Genomic DNA, 24651 nt, shown 5'->3' with positions numbered 1-24651 from the left:
ATACCACTTATATTAAAAGGAAAATTCTATAAAATAGTTGTAAGGCCAGCTATTCTATATGGAGAAAAGTGCTTTTCTATTGTAAGTATAAAAGAAATTTATTAAAAAAAAAGATGGAACAAGATGATCACAATCATCTCCAGGGTGTCAAGATAGCACTCAATCAGCAAACACAAAACGACAGAAATCAATAAAGACAAAGCACATGACAAGAAAAACAACCACAACCCCCTTCTTGATAGCATCGTTAATAATCTCCCTTGAAAATCTCTTCCCATCCGTCTCTATCCTCGTAGCAAACCTCTCCTTCCCCAGCCATGGTCTTCTTCGTTCTCTCTTCAAGTGAAGTCGATAGCTGAATCTTTATCCCAAATTGAAGCTTGAGATTCAAGCCCTTTCCCTTCAACCTCTCCCTCTTCGAAACCTTGATCTTTTAACCATTTTATAAATTCTCTTATATTTATTAGTTAGATCATCCTTAACCAAGCCTTCTCTTAACCTTGAAAGAATTTTAGTAACATGGATTACATGAGACTTACTTGTGCCTCGGGCCTTTTTTAATGCCTCCAAGCCACCATTGTCTCCTTAATTGCACCTTTTCTCTTCCTACTCACATCCACTCTGAGTCTACTAGTTGAAACTTTGGCTTTTAGGAATTCCACACAACCTTTTGATGAGCCATTCTCATCCTCCATGCTCATATCGTTTGAACAAACAATGACTTCCGAGATTTTGTCTTTACCCCATTCAATGAACTCCCCTCCTCCCCTTCCCTTCTTAATGTCCCAGCTCTGTCTCCTCCTCCCTCCCCTTTAACCTTACAAAAACCTGACCTTTCAAAGTCGAGTACCCCTCCTGTATCACTTCCTTTTGAATCTCAACCAAGAAGGACTCAAAATAAATAACTTATCTTCCTTCCAATTGGATTCTGCCCTTTCCTTCTCACAATTCTCCTCTCACTGTTTACCTGAGTCATATTCATGACAATTGGATCTTTGAAGCTTCTCAGGGCCATCTCGATTTGCTATCATCTTTGAAACCATGCTCTTCTTTCCACTACTTTCATATCTCACCACCACCCAAACCCAGTTTTCAACCTCCCCTTCTCGAATTTTCAAACAGCCTTGTCTTCTTCTCCTTGGGACTAAAGGCTTAGACTTGAAGCCTCTCCCTTTAGTGATCTTTAATTTTTTAAGACAAGTGTCATTCATGGTTGTCAAGGTGCCCTTGGAGGCTCACCTTGCCCAGTCACCAAGTAGTTTTGTGCACTATGTTATAAAATACTTTAAAATTTTTAATTTCTTGACATTATAATTATAAAATGGGCATTATTAAACTAGAATACTCATTTTATGTGTTTATGTACTAATTTCTTTTTATTATTTTCTTATTTGTTAGGGTTTAATCAACACAAGCATTGCTAACTGCTGTATTGAACCCATGGTTCAAAGTATCGATATACCTCTGTGTATCGACAGAGGTGTATCGATAGTTATAACGATACTCCCTTATTTTTTTATTCCTTTGGTTTTCAATTTCATATATATATATATATTATTTTAAAAAGTGGGTTTCTGAAAACACATGTAAACATGTGTGTTGGGGCGCCAAAGATACAATACAATACACCCGATACGGGGCATATCATATCGAAGTTTTGATCATTGATCGGATTCTCAAAGATTTCAGAACCTGAACCAATAAGCAGGGGAAGAACTTAAAATTTTGTCTAATCAACGCGTTTTCTTCTTACAGATCTTCTTCTTCCACCTTTTCTTCTTTTCCTATAACAAAAGTAAGGGTTCAGTCCTTATATTTTTTTACTTTTCTTTCCTTTGTTCCTTTTCTTCTCATAAAATGTTGATTTTCTAAACTTAAAACATGAAATTTATACTTCTCTTATGAAAATTATGGATAATTATTAAGGAAAGATGGTTATGGAACCTAGGGAACTACCCTAGGATATATGGTTTTACTTGAAAGAAAATCCATCGCCTAGGCAACAAGGCACCCACCCTGTCGCCTAGCCTTGCCTTGGCACCTTAAAAACTATGGTGTCATTCTTTAAAACCCTTTTTTTCAAAAACGTAAGTGGACCCCACTCCGGATGCCTTTTTCGCCTAATATCGACTGCAACCATCAAAAGCCTCTTTTAATCTCCCATCTTCCAAAACACAGTCAACTGAACCTTCCTCACCATCTTCATCCAGATGTCTCATACTTAACACCTCAATCCCTCTCAAAATTACCTCTTTACCCCCTGACCTTTCCTTTCCATCATCCTCAACCTTCAAGCGATGATTCACTTCCCCCAACTTTCCAGGTTTGAGAACCTAAGACTTCACCCTCTGTCAACTCTCTTCTCTCCCCTACCATCATCTCCTCTCTTGCTACTGTGCACTGCCCTAAAAAACGTGTGGTCCTCTCCCTCTACATAGATCCTTAGCTCATATTCTTCTACAAATAGAATGACTAATGAAGTTGAATAGCAGAAATCTTCTCTACCTCCACTAAGATTCTTGCAACATCAATTTTCTTGCACCTTCTGTTCTGGTCATTAGAGCTCAGAAACTTAACACAGTACTCCCCAATCATTTTAAAAGAGCTTAAAAGAGCATATGCACCATGCATGCAGGTGAATCTCCAAAACCTCAATCCAAATTGGTCTTATTCTCCAACCTTATTGAATCAGACTTGCTGCTGGAAACCACTGGCATAATCTAAGATCATAAGATCTTCTATTTTGTGGAACATGAAGAATAACGAGCCACCATTCAACTTTCGCGCTCCCAAGACTCTCTCCTTTCTCCATTTGAAGGTCGCCCAGGCTTCCACATTCTCCTCCAAATTGGTTCCAACAAACCTATCAACCAGGCTTGCATTGAAAACCTTCATCCTCTCAACCAAGATTCATGTAGACGACCCCATACAGTTGGGATGAATCATCATCATCATCATGAAGAGGGGTTGCTATGTAGACAATTTTAACTGCACCTTTTGTATCAGGAATTTGGAAATGGTGAATCATTTCTTTTTGCATTGTAGTTTTGGTATCATGGGCAAAGCTGTTTGGCATTTTTTGGGGTTCAGTGGTGCTTTCCAGAGATTCTGGTGGATACTCCGAAAGGTTGACAACACTTACCTGGGCCAAGTAGGAAAGGAAGGGTGATTTGTGGAGTCATTCCTTTAGCCCTAGCATGGACTGTGTCTGGAAAGAAATGCCTGAATGTTTTAAGGAGGAAAGTTGGAAGAAGATATTGTAAAGGCTCTTTGAGGTTAGAGTCTACTCCTGGGTTGCAGTGCACAAATGTTTTGGGAACATTCACTATAGTTATTTTTGTGCTTATGATACTCTATTTTTGTAATTTTTTTTATTGGAAACAGAAACTTTTATTGAATTTAGTAAAGGAGTAGTACAATGCCAATCACTCACAGCATGAGTGTTGACCGAAAGTTTACAGTACAGCCCAAAAAAGATTTTCTGAGTTCCCTGTTTGCCAAAATATTATTCTATTTTTGTAATTAGCAAAGAGCAAATTGGTGTGCAGGTCTTTTGAGGTGCACAGCTCTTTGTTCTGCTGATATGTAGAGGTTGTATATGCTGTTTTACAGCACTTTACCTTTTCTCAAAAAAAAAAAAAAGAAAACACAATTTCAATGATTATGCAAAACTATAACATAAGGGCTTAGATCTCTCTTTACAGGTTCCAATTTAAAGTCAAAAAGCTGACTAAAAGCAACTTCTAAAACACTTGAATTTACAGCTGTTAAGAGAACTAGGTTTAGGATGTAATTAGTCCAGAAAAGAAAGAAAGAAAGAGAGGAGAAAAAATAGAAGAGAAGAAGAAAGGAGAATAGAAAAATAGAAAAGAAAGGGGGCAGAGTGTTATGCTCCTGCTACCCCAAACAATATTATTTACATGTGCCAACATAGCATAATGTAGAAAGACGGAAGTACCTTGCAACCTATAACAGTACAATAATCAGCAAATAAAGATAGAGATAATGGAATAAATAACTGAATAACATAATGGATGGGACCACAAGAAAATATTAGGTCTGGTGCACTGTATCACTACAGAAACTAAGGCAACCCAATAGATAACCCATAGAGACACTTTTTAAAACTCCAATTCCTAAATAACTCCAAATATCCATTATTAATCTTACTAAAACTAGGCAAGCAGAAAGACCAAGAGATACCCAAACAAATAAAAAAAACTAATTTCCATTACTGATTGACCCCTATCACTAGACTGATCATAACTTCTGCAGGACACATTGGATTTACAAGATCTTGGTCTCATTCAATATATAACTGAAATACCTAACTAATGACACCAAAATTTGTAAAACAGAAAAGTTTTGACCCTTGAAAAGTAGAATGAAAGAAAAATGCACAGGCTCATACATAAGAAAAAACAAAAGTTTTGACCCTTGATGAATTTGGGAGATTAGAAAATTATTTGAATGAGCAGCATCTACAACCAATGCACAGGCTCATACATAAGGATTTGAATGTTCGAGGGTTTCAATTTTACAGAAGAATTTGTTTCACAAATCACAAATCAGGGTGGAAGAGGAAAGGCGCTGCGGTGAAATTTTGGAATTTAGCTCTGCGAAATTTTGTTACAGAGAAACTGAACCATGATAACATTCATGCCTCCATTATTGAGGTGTTGTACTGATATCCCTTACATAGAATTTACTTGATGATCGCCTTACAGGAACCATGCTTTCAGCTGCAATACTTTTTAAGCAAACAGGGTTTTCAGAGTATGTTTCAGAGGTTTGAAAGAACAAAATGCTTTGGTGGCAGCACTGGTGTACCTTTATGATCAGGATGATTGGTGCCTTAGTTAGACTCTTATGTCTCAGTGGGATGATCTGCTGTCCCAAAGCACAGCCAAGGCAATGCATTTGATAGCCTTCAGATTGGAATTTTGGAACAGGTGGTGGGACCCTCCAGCTATTAAAAATTTCAAATAGAATGGGGACTTATTGCTCGTTTGCTTCTATACTCCTATGCTTTGAGATTGAGATATTCACCTCAATCACTACTAGAACTAAGTAGAATGCTTGGCTTGCGCACACAAGATGTGTCCAAAGGCCAATTATTTGTTTCAAGAAACCATTTCTGTGCCCTTTTCACATTTTCTGGGTTTTCAAGTATTTTTTGAATTTTCATTTAGTTTGGACCGGGTTGGACCCAATTCAATCCATTTGCATTTCAAATGGACTGGATCTAATCTAGTTTGTATAGATTTGGATTGGATTTGGTCCAGTCCATTTGTAAATGGACCAGCGTTGGATCGGATTGGACTGGACCAAATCCAGTCTGATTGACACCCCTACTTGCATTCCCCAGTGCCCCAGATATACTCTAGGCATAGGCCTCCCTAGAAATTTGTATGTAGCTGGAGTGTGCTGGAGTTCCCATACATGATTCTGAGCTAAGCAAGTAATCTGGCTTAAAGCTGCTTCTTGCTAGTGCACTAGCACATGCATCTGTTCCATCATGTTAGTTTTACAGTTTTCTTGGAGAGCATTAGCTCACTCTAGTTTTGTTCTTTTGGTGAGTCATCAAAAGCAACTAAATTATGTACATACATGATGTAACCTGATTCAACAATGTATACAAATTGCCCAGGAAATGTCATATTGACATAGTTCCAGGAAATTCTTTATTTTCACTTGATGACAAGTCAGGAAGCTCAAAATGAAGGCAGTCATTGTAAAGCATGTACCTTCTCTTTAATTGGACATCTTTATTTGAAATAAGATTCAAATACACTCTGATGCAGCAGAAGGGGTGTATTGATACTTTGACCTTTGTTTTCTTTTTTTTTTTTCAAATTTTGAGTTTTGGGCATATTATTATATGTTTTAATTATTAAAAACAATAATTACTTAAAAAACCTTTAGATGGGTGTACCAGTATTAGAAAGATATGATACAATACACCTTTGAAATTTTGAACCTTGCTCTGAACATCTCATCACCAACTGCTAATAGCTACTTAATGCGTCATTAGGCTGAGCAGGGATGATTGGTCAGCTTCCAACATCAAGGTCTGTTTTCCTTCTGGAAAAAGGAGTGTATTACTTGGTGAATCCCTCATGTAAAGTCTGTGTTTGTTACCATAATGGCCTCTTCAGTCAGCATCCCTGACTACTAATGACAATAATAGCTGTATGGCTAGATTGTATTGATGTACAGCCCTAATGTTGGTGTGAAGTACCAAAGATGATGGATGGTCCTAATTTTGGTGTACTTGTGAGAGAAGCACTTGTGTGGTACAGGTGCAGAGACAAGGATGAAGTTCTTTGCTTTCTTAGAGCACATCTATCTTGTTTGATACATCTGTTATCTAAAGGGATGCTGATTTTACCATGTGAGTAGGTGTCTCTTTTCTGGAATTCTTATGCCACTTGTTATCTTTTTCAAATTTGTGTTCATATTGGTTAATGAATTCTTTCTGATGGAAGATAGATTTGACCCTATTTTATTTTTTTAACTACATCAAAAGTTGATAGGTAGAGCAAAAGCAATTCGAATATGAGTTGTAATAGCTTTTTGTATGGATTGGCAATTACTATGTGAAAGCAAAAATGGGTAATGGTACAGGTGGCAGGAGTGAGCACATATGGAGTTAGTGAGTTGAAGGGTCTAGAAGAGATAGGGGCAGGCCTAAAAGGACATGGGCTGGAGTAGTGGGAAATGATTTAAAGGCCCACAATTTTAACAATGGATATGGTACTGAAAAGTATAGAATGATGGAAGAGAATAAACAGTGAAATCACCTAATGCCTCTATTTTAGTGTATGGGTGGACATATCGTATTTTTTGGTAGTAACTAAAAAAGATAATTTTATTAAATGAAAAAAGGCACATCAAAGATTACATCAAATTGGTGATGAGAAATCACCCAACAAATAGGAAAACTCTAACCAGAATTCAGCCTTACACAAAATTACAAAACACCACCATGCCCACCAGCCATTTCAAGGTATTGGACATATTGTATTGATACATTGAATCTTGATTATTAGTGAAATGTTTCACTTGGTAATGCATGTTCTGCAACATGATAAAAGAGTATGTTTTGTGTATTATAGATCATCCAAAACATGGAGTTGGATGCTGATACAACTCCACATGATTGGTCTTATCAAATTGTCCCTCACAGAGCTTTGATTATTCATACTGAGGAGGTGGTTGGCAGTTGGCTACTATGGTGAACTAGGTACCAATAACCTGAATGCTACTACATGTATAGCATTGGTAGTGATGATTGGAGTTTGGACTGCTATTAGTGATAAAGTGTTCTGACATTGGATTTTTGGTTTGAAAATGTTTCAACCCAAGTACAAAAGAAGGGCTGATATTTAACCCTATGTTTTTAAAGGCGTTTGAGGCATACTCAAAACACCATGAGGCGTATGCTGGAGGCATGGATGGCACTGAGGTCTATGCCTCATGCAGAAAGGAAGAAAGAAAACAAAGGAAAAGAACTTCTCTTCAGCAGGCTTATGCCTTCTTGTGTTCGGGAGGTTTATGCCTCTTCCGTTCTGAACTATGCCTCATGCCTCTTGGTAGTGGAGTGCCTCACATCATGCCTCTGCATTTTAAAACATTGATTTTGCCTGGTCAGCATGTCCCTGGAAGTGGTTTGGTATTTTGGTTAGTCATGTGGAGTAAATGGCAAACTGACTGTTGCAGCATTTTGTTTTGTTTAGAATTGGTAAGGATAAAAAATCCTGCTTTGTATTTGTATATGTAATGCAGGTTCACTTTCTTAATTATATTAGTTTTCTGCCATCTTTAGTAGATTGTTAAGCTGTAAGATTATATGCTTGTTTCTTCTCTGTGTGAAGTAGGAAAGTACAGATCTTGAGGTGTGGAGCAGAAGTAGGGGAAATGGTTTATAGAAGGCTAGGTAAAAGCTCCCTGGACCACTTCACTTTTTTAAATGTATACATGCTCTTTGATAACCCAACGGCAATTCTTATTGATGTCTTTGCCAATCCATGTGAACTGATAGAGAAGTTGCTCAATTCTGTTGATAACAACCACTGGCAGTGAGAAAGGCCATCTTGTAGACATTAAAAATTGAGCATAAACAAAATAAGCTGTTTCATGGAAATCTGTTTGTAACTGATGTAACCGTTTCTGGTTGCTACCAATTTTTGTGATGTATCAATTTTTTTGGCTAAGTACCTCGTCATTTGACCTACTTCCAGGTGGCTTGTGACTCAGAGGACAATGGAGCTCCCTGGTGGCGAACTGCCTGGTGGTGAGCCACTTGGTGGAAATCTATTTGTAACTGATGTAACCGTTTCTGGTCGTGTACCGATTTTTGTGATGTATCAATTTTTTTGGCTAAGTACCTCGTCATTTGACCTGCTTCCAGGTGGCTTGTGACTCAGAGGACGATGGAGCTCCCTGGTGGCGAACTGCCTGGTGGTGAGCTACTTGGTGACGAGCTCCCTGGTGGTGAGCTACCTGGTGACGAGCTCCCTGGTGGTGAGCTCCCTGGTGGTGAGCTCCCTGGTGACGAGCTCCCTGGTGGTGAGCTACCTGGTGACGAGCTCCCTGGTGGTGTGTTACCTGGTGACGAGCTCCCTGGCGGTGAGCTACCTGGGTGGACTTGTCATTTGACCTGCTCCTAGGCGGCCTGTAACTCAGGGGATGGTGGAGCTCCCTGGTGTAGTGCAACCCGATTGCCCTCGGCATGAGGTGATCTCCTCTCCTTTGTAGGCGGCGAGAGCTGAGGGACCTGTGAGAAATCTATCTTTTCCTCCTCTTTGTAGGCGGCGGGAGCTGAGGAACCTGCGAGAACCGAATCAAAGGACCTGGGGGTATTTTCCCCGCGGGGACTCTTCGATGCCTAAGTTAGCATTCTGATTGTAGGGAGCTTGGAGAGAAATGAGAGAGTTAGAGAGCAAGGATTACTTCCATTTTTTCATTCTCTCCCCCTTGTCTTTGGGGGTCGGAGTCCTTATATAGTGGTGTCCTGTCAAATTAGGCGTAACAGCCTCTGTCAAGTAAGGTGTAACCGCCTCTGTCTCTCTGCCACAACCGTTACTGCCAGAGCTGAGGTGGCGGGTGCAGGTGGCTGCTGCAGAGTATGGCCCTGCCAGTCAAGGGACAACTCTCAGGACTGGCAAGCACGGCGCCGCCTAGTGAGAGACGTGGGCCCAGGTCTCCGGATCTGTTAGGTACGGTTGTCAGGCAGGAGATCTTCCTGCGATACGCCGAGCTGCCCCTAAGTGTCGAGCTACTTGTAAGTGCTGAGCTGCCCCTAAGTGGCGAGCTCTTCGTAAGACACCAGGCTACCTGCATTGTGGCGAGCTGCCCATGCTGAGCTGCCCCTAAGTGGCAAGCTCTTCGTGAGACGCCAGGATGCCTGTGGCGAGCTACCTATGCCGGGCTGCCCCTAGCTATACCGAGCTCCCCGAGCTATGCCGAGCTGCCTGTGGCGAGCCATACCGAGCTGTCTGTAAGTGGCAAGCTCTGCCGAGTTGCCCGAGCTTCCCGAGCTGCCCAAATGTCAAGAGGCTGCACTTGGTTTGCATGAGGTGCCAGGTGTCACAATTTCACTAGAGGGCCAAATCCGCCCCCATCAGTAACATAGCAACACATTGTTTGTAATTGAACCAAGAGTTCATTATAATTGTTGGTTTATGTTGTTTAAGCATCTAATGCTGGGTTTGTTTTTTCTGCATTATTACTGGATTTTTTTGTTACTTATTCTTAGTATGCTTTTTCTACTTTTGTGGGCTGGCAATAGGACATTCTTTTTGAGTTGTGTTTGCGTTGAAGTTTGTGCGTGTATGGTGTTGCCTGCACTCAGTTTAGGGATATTAGTGACTTCAGAGACAAATATGCTAAATTTTTCAGTATAGTAGACTGTCTAATCTGTTTCAGAACCCATGGCTGTTTATTGATACCTGGAAAAATTTTTCGTGCATGTTTGAATAGAACGGGTCTTTTTGTGCTCTCTAGCCATGAGTTTCTAAATTCTGTGGCTTCGCTGTGTGCAGGTGTCTGAATGGGGGAAGATGAGCATGTGTGATGCTGAAAGAAGACTCCTAGCAAATGCATTACTTGATATTTCCAATGAATGGTTTGTTCTTGTGTCTGAATCATGCATTCCTCTCTACAATTTCAGCATTATCTACAACTACATAGCAAGATCCAGGTATAGTTTTATTGGTGCATTTGATGATCCGGGGCCATATGGTAGAGGACGTTATAATGAGAACATGGCACCTGAGGTCAACATCACTCAATGGCGTAAAGGATCTCAGTGGTTTGAGATTAATAGGAAGCTTGCAATCAATATAGTAGGGGATGTCACATTCTACCCAAAGTTTGAAGAGTTCTGTAAACCAAATTGTTATGTGGATGAACATTATTTCCCAACGATGCTGACTATTCAGGCAGCACAGCTCTTGGCAAATAGAAGCATAACTTGGGTGGACTGGTCAAGGGGTGGTGCTCACCCAGCTACATTTGGGAGAGCTGATATTACAGAGGATTTCGTGAAGAGGATTCTCGAAGGTCATAGCTGTCTTTACAATAACCAGCCTTCTTCTGTATGTTATCTCTTTGCGAGGAAATTTACTCCAAGTACATTAGAGCCTTTATTCTTTTTGGCACCAAAGTATTTTGGATATTGAACAAAACCACTTCAGAATGTTTCTTGCTGCTGCACTGAAGTGGTGCCTGTCTGGCAGTGGGAGCTTGGGTTTGCACAGAAGCAGGAGGTTGGATCCTTTTTATGACTTAACACTATCTGGGTTCCTTTATAAAATGCTTTAGGTGATATGACGGTGGTGTAAACGTTGAGATTAGGTCTGAAAATATCCTCTCTAATGGATATATGTGGTTGCACTCTTTATACATGGTTCATAGAAGCATTTTTTGGATGTACAGAAAGACAGGAGACAGACTTGGGTTTCACACCCTACATCTGTTAACCGAGTTAATAGTATTCATGTTTTTTTTTTTGGAGTTTCAATCTTTTCATGTATTTTTTTTTAGCTGCGTATGTTATGATAACTTGACGAGTGCAGATCTCCCTCCGGTGGTTTTCTTGTTCCTTTTCTTACAATCTTCAGTTCTATAGCATTTTGTTCTTGGTTTTATTTTAACAGTATTTCAATTGAGCTACCGTCACTTGAAAGTTGAAATGCATTAGTTTCAGGTTGCCACCTGGAAATGTTAAAAGACCTGGAAGGGGGTTGGTCCATCTTAAATTGTGAATTATTGTTCTGACGTCCGAAATGTAATGGAAAACCATAGCGCAATCAGTTCACTTCATGCGGCATCCAAATAAGGCATCATTCTTTGCAATTGCACTTGCACAATTGGGCTTTTTTTCCTTGAAGCCAGAGACTGCATCCTGTTTCCTAATTCCTATGATGTGATTTGCTGTGATTCATGTTGCCGTGTCCGAGGCTTGCAGAGAGCCTGCGTTTCTTCATAATTTGAACTGGATATTGCTGTTGTAAGCAACCGCGATCCATATATTTGTGTGGTAGAGAAGCGTGGATGAGTTGCGTTATTCTCTTCTGGTCCCAGCCAACTTTTGGGCTTGAGAAAAGTGTAGGACATTAGGCCCACACTGTCTTAAACAATCTTTCGAGTAGGTGCTGGATATTGGATAGTTTTTTCCGCTTTCCAGCCGTTAAGCCAACTCTTTCGTCCGTAATAGAGAAAAGAAAACAATTTTCCCTACTTGAAATAGTGGAGGAAAGCTTCTCATTTAAAGGTGAAATAAAGCAGAGAACAAGGATTATAGTGGGGTGGGGTAGGGGGAATATCTTAAACCAAAAGCAATTTAAAAGAACCTTATTTTAGTAATCTTAATTAACTTTGAATTTAAGCAAATCTTAGGTCATAGTAAGAGTTGTGAGGTGTGTGTTGGATGTAACTTCGCTTTTGTTCCAATTTGGAGGGCTTGCGACATGGGCCCAGCTTAGATGGATGGTCATTTAATGCATGGACGGCTACTTAATTACCCATGTCATGCGCATATTAATTAATTATGAATTTATGACCGGTTGAACACTTTGAATCAGAATATCTTAGAACATGTTAATCACGGTCATGGTCATGACTTATGACTCATGACTCATGAACAGAGAGAGAGAGAGGGGCATCAACATTTAGTAGTGTCTATATGACATGCGGTGAACAGTGAACTGAATGCCTTTAACAAACTATTAAGGGCTGCAGTAATCATCCCAACCATTCATTTAGTTCAGCCCCTTCAGTTCCATCAGTTTAGCCGTTCTTAAAAACTAAGAACCTACATCTAGGGCTGTTTACAAACTATTGTAAACCGGTCAAATTGACCAAACCAAACCGATTTGACACGATATGGTTGGTTTCTAAAATGATTCGGTCGGTTTCAGTTTAAAACCGACCCGAACCGCTATACACAAACATGACCTTCATACTATTACGTGCTTTTGTCTTTAAAAAAGTAACCGACAAACTTTTTGAGATGAGGAGATAACATAATTAATGAAGTTTGACACTACAACAGCCGGCGGATTGCAATTGTAGGTGTGGGTAGATGGGCAGATTGACATTTTATGTTATAAAAGCATTATTTCGGTTCGGTTTAATTTAAACCGATTAAACCAATGTAAAACAAAATGAAAAATGGGGTTGGTTACACTGTTTGTTAGTTGGTTTCGGTTGATCTGAAATCTAATCCGATTATTTTGGTTCGGTTGATAAAACTAAATGCAACTAAACCAAACCAACCTGTAAACAACCCTAGTTTTCTTTTTGGTGGGCATCATATATATATATATATATATATATATATATATATATATATATATATATATATATTTACACCGAATGGCATGAGAATAAACTTGAGTCGTTCGGTGTACAATTTAGGAAAGCTTGAAGCAAAAAGCCTGGAACATCGGACCAGTTAAATATTGATGTGAGAGATAGTGCTTTTTTGGCTAGTAAGTGCACTACAAGGTTCCTAGATCTTTTAATGTACTGCACTAAACTATGGGGTATTTGGTTTAACATAACCCTGCAATCTACTGCTGGATTTTAATCTCATTAGAGATTATATTCAATGGGGTTTGATTGATCAATTACATAAAAAATACATCTGCACACATATTCTGGAAAATAATTTTTTCTCTTATTAACACCAATTTTCAACTTGTCCCACATTGGAAAATTACTAAAATTGTTTTGAGTTTCATCATTCCTGAATCTTTCCAAGTGGGAGCAATAATTTCCAAACTTCCACCCTCTTGAAAGTATTACAAGAAGAAGCTTCTGCACAAGACAGAAGAACTTACATTGGAGCAAATTCAACACCTTTGTATTAAAGAAGAGTCTCGGATTAGAGATAGTAGGGATAAAACCCTAGCAAGTATGCTGAATTCTAAGGTAAACTTTGTGGAAAATGGACCGAAAAAGACTAATCCTGCATTACAAGTAAAGAAGAATGATGTGCACTTCAAGAAGAGCAACTATAAGAAAGGATCATGCTATATTTGTGAAAAAAATAGGCACTATGCTCGAGTCTACCGACATCGGAAAGGTGAAACCAAATCTGCAAATATGGTGGAAGACAATCTGATGGCCATGATCACTGAAGTGAATATGACAGAACCATCTTCTAGATGGTGGTTTGATTTAGGTGCCACAATCAATGTCTACAATGACAAGTCCTTGTTCAAAACATATGAAGAAGTGACCGATAGTCAAGAAGTACAGATGAGAAACCAAATATGTGCCAGAGTTATTAGAAGTGGCAACATGGAATTGAACTTCACCTCCGAAAATATACTAACTCTCCTAAATGTTCTCCGTGTTCTTGACATTAGGAAGAACTTGGTTTCAGTAAACATTATTTGCAAGAGGGGATTTAAAGTTGCCTTTAAAATCCGACAAACTAATCCTATGCAAAAATGTATGTTTGTTGGAAATGAATATGATTGTAATGGTATGCTCAAATTGAGTATTAATGAAGGAAATTTTTCTTCTTATATTATTGATTTTTTCTCTTTATGGCATGATAGATTAGCACACTTGAATTTTAGATCCATAAAGAACATGGGTAAACTTGGTTTAATTATTTATAGCAATGAAATAAATGACAAATGTGGGACATATGTAAAATCTAAAATGGCTAAGAAACATTTACCAAGTATTGAGAGAAATTCTCAACTTCTAAAAATAATTCATTCTGACATATGTGAACTAAATGATGTATTAACTAGAGGAGGTAAGAGATATTTTATAACTTTTATTGATGATTTTTCAATATGCACTTATGTCTACCTTATGAGAACTAAGGATGAAGCCTTTGACATGTTTAAACAATACAAAATTGAAGTTGAAAATCAATTGAAAAAGAAAATTAAAATACTTAGGAGTGATATGGGTGTTGGGTACTTTAATAATGAATTTAATTCATTCTGTGAAGAATTTGGAATAGTATATCAATGCTTTGCTCCCTATACCCTTTAATAGAATGATTTGACCAAAAGGAAAAACAAAACACTTACAAAAATGATAAACTATATGCTAATGAAAGTTAATGCACCCTTAAACTTGTAGGGGGAAGCATTCCTAATAGCCTGCCATTTACATATTAGGATTGTTTCTAGAGTTAATAATAAGTGTCTATAGGATTGTTTCAGAACCTGCCATTTAGTAAATTAGAGAGTTCTAGATAACCAAGTTAGGACTTATAGCAAAAAGAAGCATGTTTGTTGGATATGTAGAATATAAAAAGGCCTATAAGCTTTTAGATTTAGAGTCCACTATAAGAATTGAATCTAAAAATGTTGATTTTTTTTTAAAATAAACTATATTTTGAATCCACAAAAAAATAACAGAGAATTAAAAAGAGAAACTCAAATCTGAATACCTATTGGTAACAATGAGACTGAGAGAAGAAATGACACAATTGTAACACCTATAGTAGAACCTAGAATAAGTTAAAGACAAAGAACAAAAAAACATTTAGGTTCTGATTTTATCTTTACCCAATCATTTGTTTTCTTAGTGGAGTCTAATAGATAAAAAGTTTTAAATAAAATACCCATTGTATTGAATATTGAAAATGACCCAAAAGCCTACAATGAGGACTTGACCTCTAGAGATGCTGCATTTTGGAAGAAAACTATAAATGATGAAATAGATTCAGTAATGTCAAATAGCACATGGGTACTAGTAGACTTGACTTTAGGATCAAAACCAATCAAATGTAAATTGGTGTTTAGAAGAAAATACAACACTAATAGAACTGTACAAACTTTTAAAGCTAGATTGATAGCCAAAGGATTCAGTTAAAAGGAATAGATTAACCACATTGACACCTATGTACCAATGGTAAGTTTAACTTCTATTAGAATACTTATGTAATGTATTCACTAGCACCTATATATCACTTATCTATTCATCAAATGGATGTTAAAACTACTTTTTTAAATGATGATCTAAATGAAAAAGTTTATATATGAACAATTAGAGGGATTTGTTCTTCCTGAAAATGAGAAGAAAGTTTGTAAACTAGTTAAATCACTGTATGATTTAAAACAAGCACCCAAACAATGATATGAGAAATTTGATTCTTTCATTCTAACTTTTAGTTTTAAACACAACAGTGCTAATAGATACATTTACTCAAAGTTTACTAAAAATTATGGTATGATTGTATGTCTTTATGTTGATGACATGCTTATTGTAGATACTAATATGATTGATCTAAATGAAACTAAAAACTACTTATCATTTGCTTTCAAAATGAAAGATTTAGGAGAAACATATATGATATCGGGAATAAAAGTTAAAAAGCATAATAAGGGTTATACATTAATCTAATCACATATTATTGAGAGAATACTTGAAAAATTTAAGCATTTAAGATTTAAAAAATATAACATACAATATGATTCTAGTATAAAGCTAGTAGGAAATTCTAGTAGAGCAATTGCACAATTTTAGTATGCTAGTGCAATAGGAAGTCTAATATATGTTATGCTTTGTAGTAGACTAGATATTGCATATGTAGTAAGTAAACTTAGTCGGTTTACAAATAATCCCAGTGCAGAGCATTAGAAGGTTGTTGGGAGAGTTCTTGGGTACCTCAAAAGGACCTTGGAGCTTAGCTTATTTTATTGTGATTATCCAATTGTACTAGAAGGGTACATTGATGCTAATTGGTTTATCGGTAATGAAGATAACAAGTTCACTTCTGAATGGATTTTCGTCTTTGGTGGGGTTGCGATCTCTTGGGCATCTAAGAGATAAACTTGTATATCTCACTCGACCATAGAATACGAATTCATAGCTTTGACGACTATTAGAAAAGAGACTGAATGTATTAAGAATTTATTATTGGATATAAAACTTTGGCTTAATCCTATGCCTTCAATTTCCATATACAATAATAGTGAAACAACTTTGTCGAAAGCCTATAGTGGTACTTATCATGATAAGTCTACACATACAAGTATGAGACATGATTTTGTTAAGTAACTGGTTCAAGACGGAGTCATCACTATAACTTATGTAAAGTCAAGTAAAAACTTGGTTGATCCTCTTATCAAAGGTTTGTCCAAAGAATTGATAAGAACAACAACTAAAGAAATGATATTAAAACCCTTTACTTAGTCACTGGTAATGATAACTTGACTTAAACTAAAAACATCATTATTGGATTTAATATGTAACAATAAGTTACTGCAATGTTACTGTTAGTACTAGCATTGTGAAATTTCCTATTACAACATAAACAGTGTTGTCCGTTATGATGAGATGTTGAGTTAAACTCTTAATAAAATTCTGAAATATGTAAAGTAATGGAACATATAATGGAACTTCACTTATGTGAATATAGAAGTAGTGTTGCTTCTTATGAGAGTTTGAGTAATTGGTTTAAGGTATTTCTACTAATAACTTTGACAAGGCTCTAAAATATTTGTACTAATAAAACATTTAAGTTATAAAACATCTTTTGTATGCATAACTATGTCATAGTAGTTTGGATTGAGAGAGACCTATGTAATTGATCAATCAAAGTGGGGAATTGTTAGATCTTAATCTCTAATCTTAATCTCATTAGAGATTAAATCTAATGGGGTTTAATTGATCAATTACATGAAAAATACACTTGCACACATATTTTGGAAAATGGTTTATTCTCTTAGTAAAACTAATTTTCAACTTGCCCCACATTGGAAAATTACTAAAATTGTTTTGAGTTTTTAAATTAGAGCTTATTTATATTCATTAGAAATATAAGAGGAGAGTATAGAGGCTTGCTACCACGAAACGCGCATGCTTGTGTATGCAGCGCTTTAGAGACGCACTTTGCTCGCCGTTGAAACATCAATGTATACATGTGTACGACGCAATGAGATGCTTTAGAAGCCCACTTTGCTCGCTATTGAAACATCAATGCACATGTGTGTATGGTGCAATGAGGTGTTTTAGAAGCGCATTTTGCTTATCGTTGAAACATCAATGATTATGATTTGATCGGGTGTGACCAATGAGCACTATTTAAAATTAATAGTCATTAACTGTCTTTTTAATAGTCATAATGTTTGAAATTGTGATTGTTCAATATGCCTTTTTTGAACCAATACCTTTATCTACTCAATGACTCTTCAAAAATTATTTAAAGAGCGTGAATCAAACAAATGAATATAAGTTTTTTGAAATCACTCATGTTTCTCTCAATTTGATCTACTACTATCTCATAAAAGATTTATTCAAAAACTCTTCAACATTATTGATTGCAGATTCTCACCTAAGACTCGATTGGATTCTGAAAACAAACCAAAAAAATTATGAAACGAATAACGATCAATGAACCATGATGCTTGGTGGGCATCATCATGTCTTCGGTTAGAAGCTTTATTTAATTTCCAATTTCCAAACAGTAGAACAAGTAAGATATGACAATTTCCAAGAAGCCGAAACACTCACATATTAAAGTTGTTTTGCGAAGAAGACTACTCGTTTGGTCAATACCTTAAATAATATGCCAACCTCCTTTCCCACCCCTCACTTTACGTTCAAGTCCCAACTTTTTTTTTCTCTTTTTCTTTCTTAAAATAACGAATATACCTTGTATCAAAAATTTAAGAAGAAAAAACAAAACAACTTGAGTGGACCTAACCCGATTTCAAGGTTGGACCAGCCTTTTTGGCCTAAACTAAAGATTGGCCTTGGATATTTGTTGATTATCACGTTCTTGAACTCGCGTTTTGAGCTTTGACGTGGGAATGGAGAGAGACTCAGACTCTCGGAGAGGGGCTTGGGTTGGGCGATCGGCTTGAAGGTTGAGATTGACGTGACCTTCAACCCGACCCAACCTGCCCGCCGAATTGCACCCCTACTTATCAAACGGAAAATACTCTCTCTCTCTCCCCTCCATGCCCCATCCCCACGTCAAAGCTCAAAACGCGACCTCGTGAGTCGTGAACTTATCATCAAATGAAGACATATAATTATATTCCCATTCTATCCTCCATAGAATTTCTTGTTTTCTTCCTATCTATTCAACTATTCGAGTGTTCGCACGTTTGATTCAACTTCATAAGGCAACGCATCCAGTCATCCACGTCGTTATTTGCTATTAATTAATTAAAAATTAATCAATAATGACTCATTTGTGTAAAATAAAAAAAGAAAAGTCGAACAAAGCGAGAAGAAGAAGAAGAAGATTCCAGAGACCACATTCATGTTTCGGCCTTTCGAGGGGAAAAAGAAAAGAAAAACCGAACAATCGCAGCGATTCTCACAATGAACGAAGAAGAAAAATCGAGTGAGTCGTTAGTGAGTCCTGAGCTGAGCGCGTGGTCGGAAGCGAGTGAACGCAAGCGAAGCGAAGGAGACCCTTTGACGCAATCGATGGGCCCATTGTAGCCAGTTGTCATTCTACCTAGAAACCAGGCTGTCTGGAGGGGCAGCCTGCCCGACTGCCCGTCCAATCAGTTTCCTTTCTCCAAATTATTCTCCCATTCTCACTCTATAAATATTCCTGTTCACCCTCTGTTTATCCCTCGCAAGGTGATCAGAATCTCTCCGGCGTGAAAGCACAGAAGCCTCTCTATCTCTCGCGTTCCGCCTTCCGCCTTCCGCCTTCCCGGAAAGGATTCACCAAGCCACTACCCTAAGCAAAGAGATATGGAGGGGTTCGGTTGCAGAGCCTCTTTCGTTGCTGTAATGGCACTCCTCCTTGCCATATTTTCTACCGTCGGATATGTTCATGCTACTGATGCTCCAGCTCCCAGCCCCACCTCAGTGGCCGGTGCTGTCTCTCCCTCCTTCGCCGCTGCTTTTCTCGTCTCCTTCGTGGCCTTTTGCTTTGGATCCCTGTTCCGTTGAAGATACAAGTACGGAGATCTATCTTTCTCTCTCAATCTCTGACTTTCAGAGCTTTCCTATCGTATACAGTTGCGTCTTTTAGATTTCTCCGTTTCCTGTGGTTTGTGGTGTACGTATGTCGCCTTTTCCTTGCTGCATTGTTCGGATCGTTTTTCTGCTGCGGATCGGAGATTGTGATGAAAGCATTCTGGAGTAAATCCTTTGAATCTGCTTCAGATGGGCGATTTTCTGAATGTTTAGCGTTTTATGTAGTTAGAGAAACTTTTATAATATAAAATGTGTATGAATTTCTCTCTCTAATCTGAGGCATTCGCGTTTTGATATTGCAGTTATATAAGTGTTCTAAATGGATTTCTCCGATATATCTTAATTCTTGGTATGGATTAACTTAGTCGAACAATTATGTATTATCTCTATTATAAATTTATAATATGTGTTTGTAGGTTAAAGATAGATCACTGTCTTGCCTATAGCAGCAAATTGTTAGCCGAAAAAATGTCGTTTCTCTCCTCTTCATTTCTTTTCCTGCTCTATTTTTTCAAGTAATAATTTCAAAATGAAAAGAAACAGTTATTAATTACTTGAAATGAACGCGATGGTACCTTTCCTTCATCTAGAAGGTTCCTTAGTTCCCTCCCTACCTTTTCCTTCAAACCAAACACAGCCTCCTCTCCTCTCCTCTACACTAGTGATGGTGAACCAAAAAGTTTTTGCCGTATTTGGCGTTGGAAGGCCATGCTCCATAAGGCCATTGCTACTCATGATTTGATCTGGAGAAAATGACTCGACAGAAACTAGGCGTTAGTGTTGCAACCGTTGGATCTCAATGAACAACTACTTATAGACTAGCTTTTGTTTTGATAGTCGAACCACTTGTGTACCTTGCGGGCGAGGAGGTAATATCCAGTGTTCATAACTTAAGCTTGGTTCTCTTTTTCGGTAGTGGAGTGTAGACTGGTCACTGGTGTGCCCCTTTCCGTAATTGGCGGGGCGTGCTTGTGCTTTGTCGTCATCAATTGTCTATTGTCTAAGGGAGGGAGGGCACCTTCAGCTTCAGGGCCAATTAATTCATGGAACCAATTTCAGTGGAGGACGCTAGAACCAGAACCTTATCATTTGATCCACATTTGCGTGATACTTGTGGTAGTCTGTACCCCTGGTTTGGTTATGGACCCAAATACCTCAAAATGACGAATCCAACAAATCGTCCTTCTATTTATGAAAGGTCCCACACGATAAGCGGGCGGTGATGGTGTGACCAACCGTGACTGACGTGGGACAGCCCCAGGTGTTGGGAGCTCCAATACAATGACAAATATGATGGGCTGGCTAGATCCTCATTTTTTTCCTTAAGGTTATGAATGAAAATTTGTGGACAAACGTCAGGTATAATATGTACAGAATGAAAATTTGTTTTCTTTGACGTTTTTTAAGGCAACAAAATATCATCACAAAACATGACCAATCAGCTATAACCTACAAAACAACATTCTCAAGCTGGAAGCAAATTTCACCTCCATTTCTTACATAAGCCAGAATGTTTCTGACTCTTGGAATCAGCCAGTCCAAGGCTCCCTTGCTCGCCAAGTAATCACCAAGCTGAAATACTGCAAATCAGCCCTCAACTCATGGAATAAAGGACACTTTGGTCTAATATAAAGCAACATTCTCAAGCTGTCGAAAAAGTAGTATCATTATTGGACAACCAAAGTCATGAGCAACTCTAGTCTCTTACAAAATAGTATCATTACTGGTTTGAAAAACAACAATTATGGAGGTTCAAATCTTGAGAGTTGTGGCTTCAGGAAGGGGATAAAAACATAAGATTCTTTCATCATTTGACAAAGCAAAAAAAACTCAAAATAATATAGACTAGCTAAAAACCACAGAAGGCTCTTGGACTTCAGATCGGTTAGCCATTGCCCAATTATTCAAGAAATCAATATTGGATATTGGATGACAACAAGAATCATTCGACCCAGTCATGTTATCTTTTATTCCACTTCCTATCTTATCTCCATCCCACAAGGAATCATTGTTGCTTCTACTCACTTTAGAAGAGCTAACATTGGTGATCAAACAACTAAATCCACATAAGGCTCTTGGCCCCGATGGATTCGCCCCTTATTTTTATTAGTATTTTTGGGAGCAGGTTGGACCAGACATCTTGGAAATGTCACTGAAAATTTTTAACATTGAATTTTTGTCCAAAGAGATAAATAGCACAAACTTGGTGTTTATTCCAAAAAAACAACCAAGTAGTGGATACTTCAAGTTTTCGGCCTATCAGCCTATGCGATGTGATCTACAAAATAATAACAAAATGGATGGCCACAAGACCTGATTTTGCAAGAGTTGATCTCACCTTTTCAATCAGGATTTCTCAAAGGAAAACAAATCTCAAACAATATTCTTTTGGCTTCTCCACAAAATGAAACAACAAAAAAAGGTCAGGGTTTCATAGCTCTCAAATTGGACATGTCCAAAGCATTTGATCGGATGGGCTGGTTTTTTCTATACCACGTTCTTCAGAATATGGAGTTTCCAACCAAATGGTGTAACATGATCTATCAATGCATATCCGCTACTACCTTTTCCATTAAATTGGCAGGGGAATCATATGACCACTTCAAATTGAATCAATGAGTCCGGTAAGGTGATCCCATTTCTCTTTACCTTTTTATCATAGGTAAAGAAGTTCTTACACATGTTATGCCAAGCCTCTACAGCCGGGAAATTTGAAGGACTGAAAATTAGTCGGAATAATTCCCCCATCACTCACCTTCTATTTGCAGATGACTGCATCCTCTTATGTAAGGCGGATATAACTCAGGTTAAAATCTTGCAGTCTTTTGAAGCCATATCTGGTAAAAAACATAAATTACTCTAAGTCAAGCATTTTTTCAGTAAGAATGTACCTCAACACCACAGGAAATTCTTCTCGCATATGCTTCATGTAAAGAAACCCCTGCTTGGATCCAAATATCTTGGCATTCAAGTTGGTATAGACATCTGTCTCAGTGGCTCTCATAAGGAGGTCATTGAAAGGGTACATTTGAAAATTGGTTCTTGGAGCTTTAAGTTATTGTCACAAGCGAGTAGAACCACATTAGTTAAATCAGTTCTGCAAGCAATCCCTGTATACCCCATGTCAACATCTATTTTACCAAAGTCAACCACCTCGTCTCTTGACAAAATGATAAGAACCTTCTGGTGGGGGGATTGCAACAAAAATTCCCATCATACCATTGCTTGGAGGAAGGTATGTCTACCAAAAAACCATGGAGGTTTGGGTTTTAGATCTTTTGACTCTATGAATCAGGCAATGTTTAGTAAATAGGTATGGAGGCTACTAACGGATAGCCAAGGTTTATGGAGCATGCATATCAAGTCCAGGTATTTTCCAAACACCTCTATCTTCTCTACAAAAAAAAGGCAAATACAATTCACAATGGTGGCAACAAGCCCGTAGGATGGCACTTCTGCTAAGACCCAACTTACTATGGTCAACCAAGGATGGTACGACAATATCAACCTACCACAACCCTTGGGTTCTTACACTGCCAGGACAAGTTCCATCGCCAACCTCAATATTTCAATCACAACGGCCTAAATTGAAAGTCTCAGAACTAATAAATTCTAATGGATCTTGGAACCTCCTTCAACTACAAGAGTTTTTTCATGCTTCCACTTTCCAATACATACTGGAAGTGACACCAGAGCCTAGCCAAACCAGCAACCTACTAGTTTGGAAGTACAATACATCAAGCATCTATTCAGTCAAATCGGCATATCAACTCTTCTCATCTTTAGGGGCTTCAGTATCCTCCACATATTTTAACTGGAAATTACTATGGCAGCTAAAAGTGCCATACAGATTCCAAATTTTTCTTTGGAATGTCTTTTGGAACGGTTTGCTCAAAAAAAAAAAAAGTGTTCACCCTGGTTAAATGAATAGGATTGGCTTTGCTTTTTTTGCAAAGTACAAGAAGAAACACTTCATCATCTCCTTTTTCAGTGCCCATTTGCACGAGCTATTTGGTTTGGTGCCCAAATTGGCTTAAACCCCTCTACCATAGGTCAGGACCTGATTCACACTATCGTCATTAATTGGTCTATAAGGATGCATTCAATATTGGATAAGCAACAAGCAATAACAAATCTAAGTAGATTTGCTTTGATCATTTATCATATATGGAATGCAAGGAACAAGAAAATATTCGAAAATATTGATCTGGATCCCATGCAAGTGGTTAATTTAGCAATGTCCTTCCAATGGGATCATCCAACAAATGAGGGCAGGTCACCTCAACACCAACTACCATCTTCTAGTCACGTGCCTTGTTTATTTACTTATGGCTCTTATGATCCAACTTCAGGTGCTACAGGACAAGGCTTCATCATCCAACAAGGCACAAAAACTTACACCATTGCAGAAGGAAGACCTTCATGGGCACTCTCAAGCTATGACACTAAAATTCGAGTCATGTTAAGTGGACTGCAAACGTCTCTCTCTATGGTATTGCTCGTCTTTTGGTATATACAGATAATGCTACTTTAGTAGATGTAGATTTTGCAAGAACAGATCGAGTTGCTTACTGGATCGAACAGTTACATAAAAGTCACTTGAGATGACTCATTAACTCTTTTAATTATATACATTTTGCACATATTGTAAGGCAACAGAACCAGGCAGCACACCTTTTAGCTTACTTGTCTTGTAAGGGTCTAATCCGTGTTCGCTACAACTCGAGACAGTCCCCTCATGTAACTTTTTCTATATAAATATTTTCCTTTCCTTTTGGCAAAAAAAAAAAAAATTAGTATCATAAGTATTAAATACTGAGTTTGGACATTCCGTTAATCAGCTGTTAAATGATACTTGAAAAGTCAAAAATGCCCTAAGAATGTCATCTAATTCTCTTTATCAACCATGTAAACATTAACAATAAAATGAACAGTCCCAAATTCTAGACTCTTCTAAACAGTGACCATTTTTTTTTGAGGAGGCTGGGATTTGTAACTATTCAGTTTTTTGTCAAAGTTTGGATGGTTGATAAAGAGAATTAGATGACATTCGAAGGGTCTTTTTGACTTTTCAAATGTCACTTAATGGTTGATTAACTGTAAGTAGTAGATTGTCACATTTTAAAAGTTTGGGTACAAAATTGTCGCATTTTAAAGTTTGGGGACCAAATTGTCATTTGAACCAAAATACAGGGTACTGATTGAAAATTTTCCCCCAAAAAA

At 37.9% G+C, this 24651-nt stretch overlaps 1 protein-coding gene and 1 long non-coding RNA gene across 2 annotated transcripts in view; one reads left to right on the top strand and one right to left on the bottom strand.

Moving 5' to 3' along the window:
• The window catches only part of LOC148842429 (glycosyltransferase BC10-like), a 28818-nt gene extending 17738 nt beyond the window's left edge, over positions 1-11080 (top strand). Inside the window, exon 3 of the mRNA XM_088956519.1 lies at positions 10047-11080. Coding sequence (XP_088812645.1) covers positions 10047-10685 — 639 coding nt within the window. The 3' untranslated portion in view covers positions 10686-11080. The remainder of the gene's footprint in view (positions 1-10046) is intronic.
• Positions 11081-19898: 8818 nt separating this feature from the next.
• On the bottom strand, positions 19899-20485 carry LOC148842428 (uncharacterized). The gene is made up of 2 exons (XR_016102805.1): positions 20283-20485; positions 19899-20171 (listed from the first exon to the last, which is right to left on the bottom strand). It is a non-coding gene; the product is annotated as an uncharacterized LOC148842428 (long non-coding RNA).
• Between the last annotated feature and the right edge of the window lie 4166 nt (positions 20486-24651).

This window comes from Nelumbo lutea, chromosome 8, assembly GCF_056320005.1.
Source record: "Nelumbo lutea isolate HS-2025 chromosome 8, American lotus-T2T, whole genome shotgun sequence".
Taxonomy (NCBI): domain Eukaryota; kingdom Viridiplantae; phylum Streptophyta; class Magnoliopsida; order Proteales; family Nelumbonaceae; genus Nelumbo; species Nelumbo lutea.
This window is presented reverse-complemented; position numbering and strand designations above follow the sequence as displayed.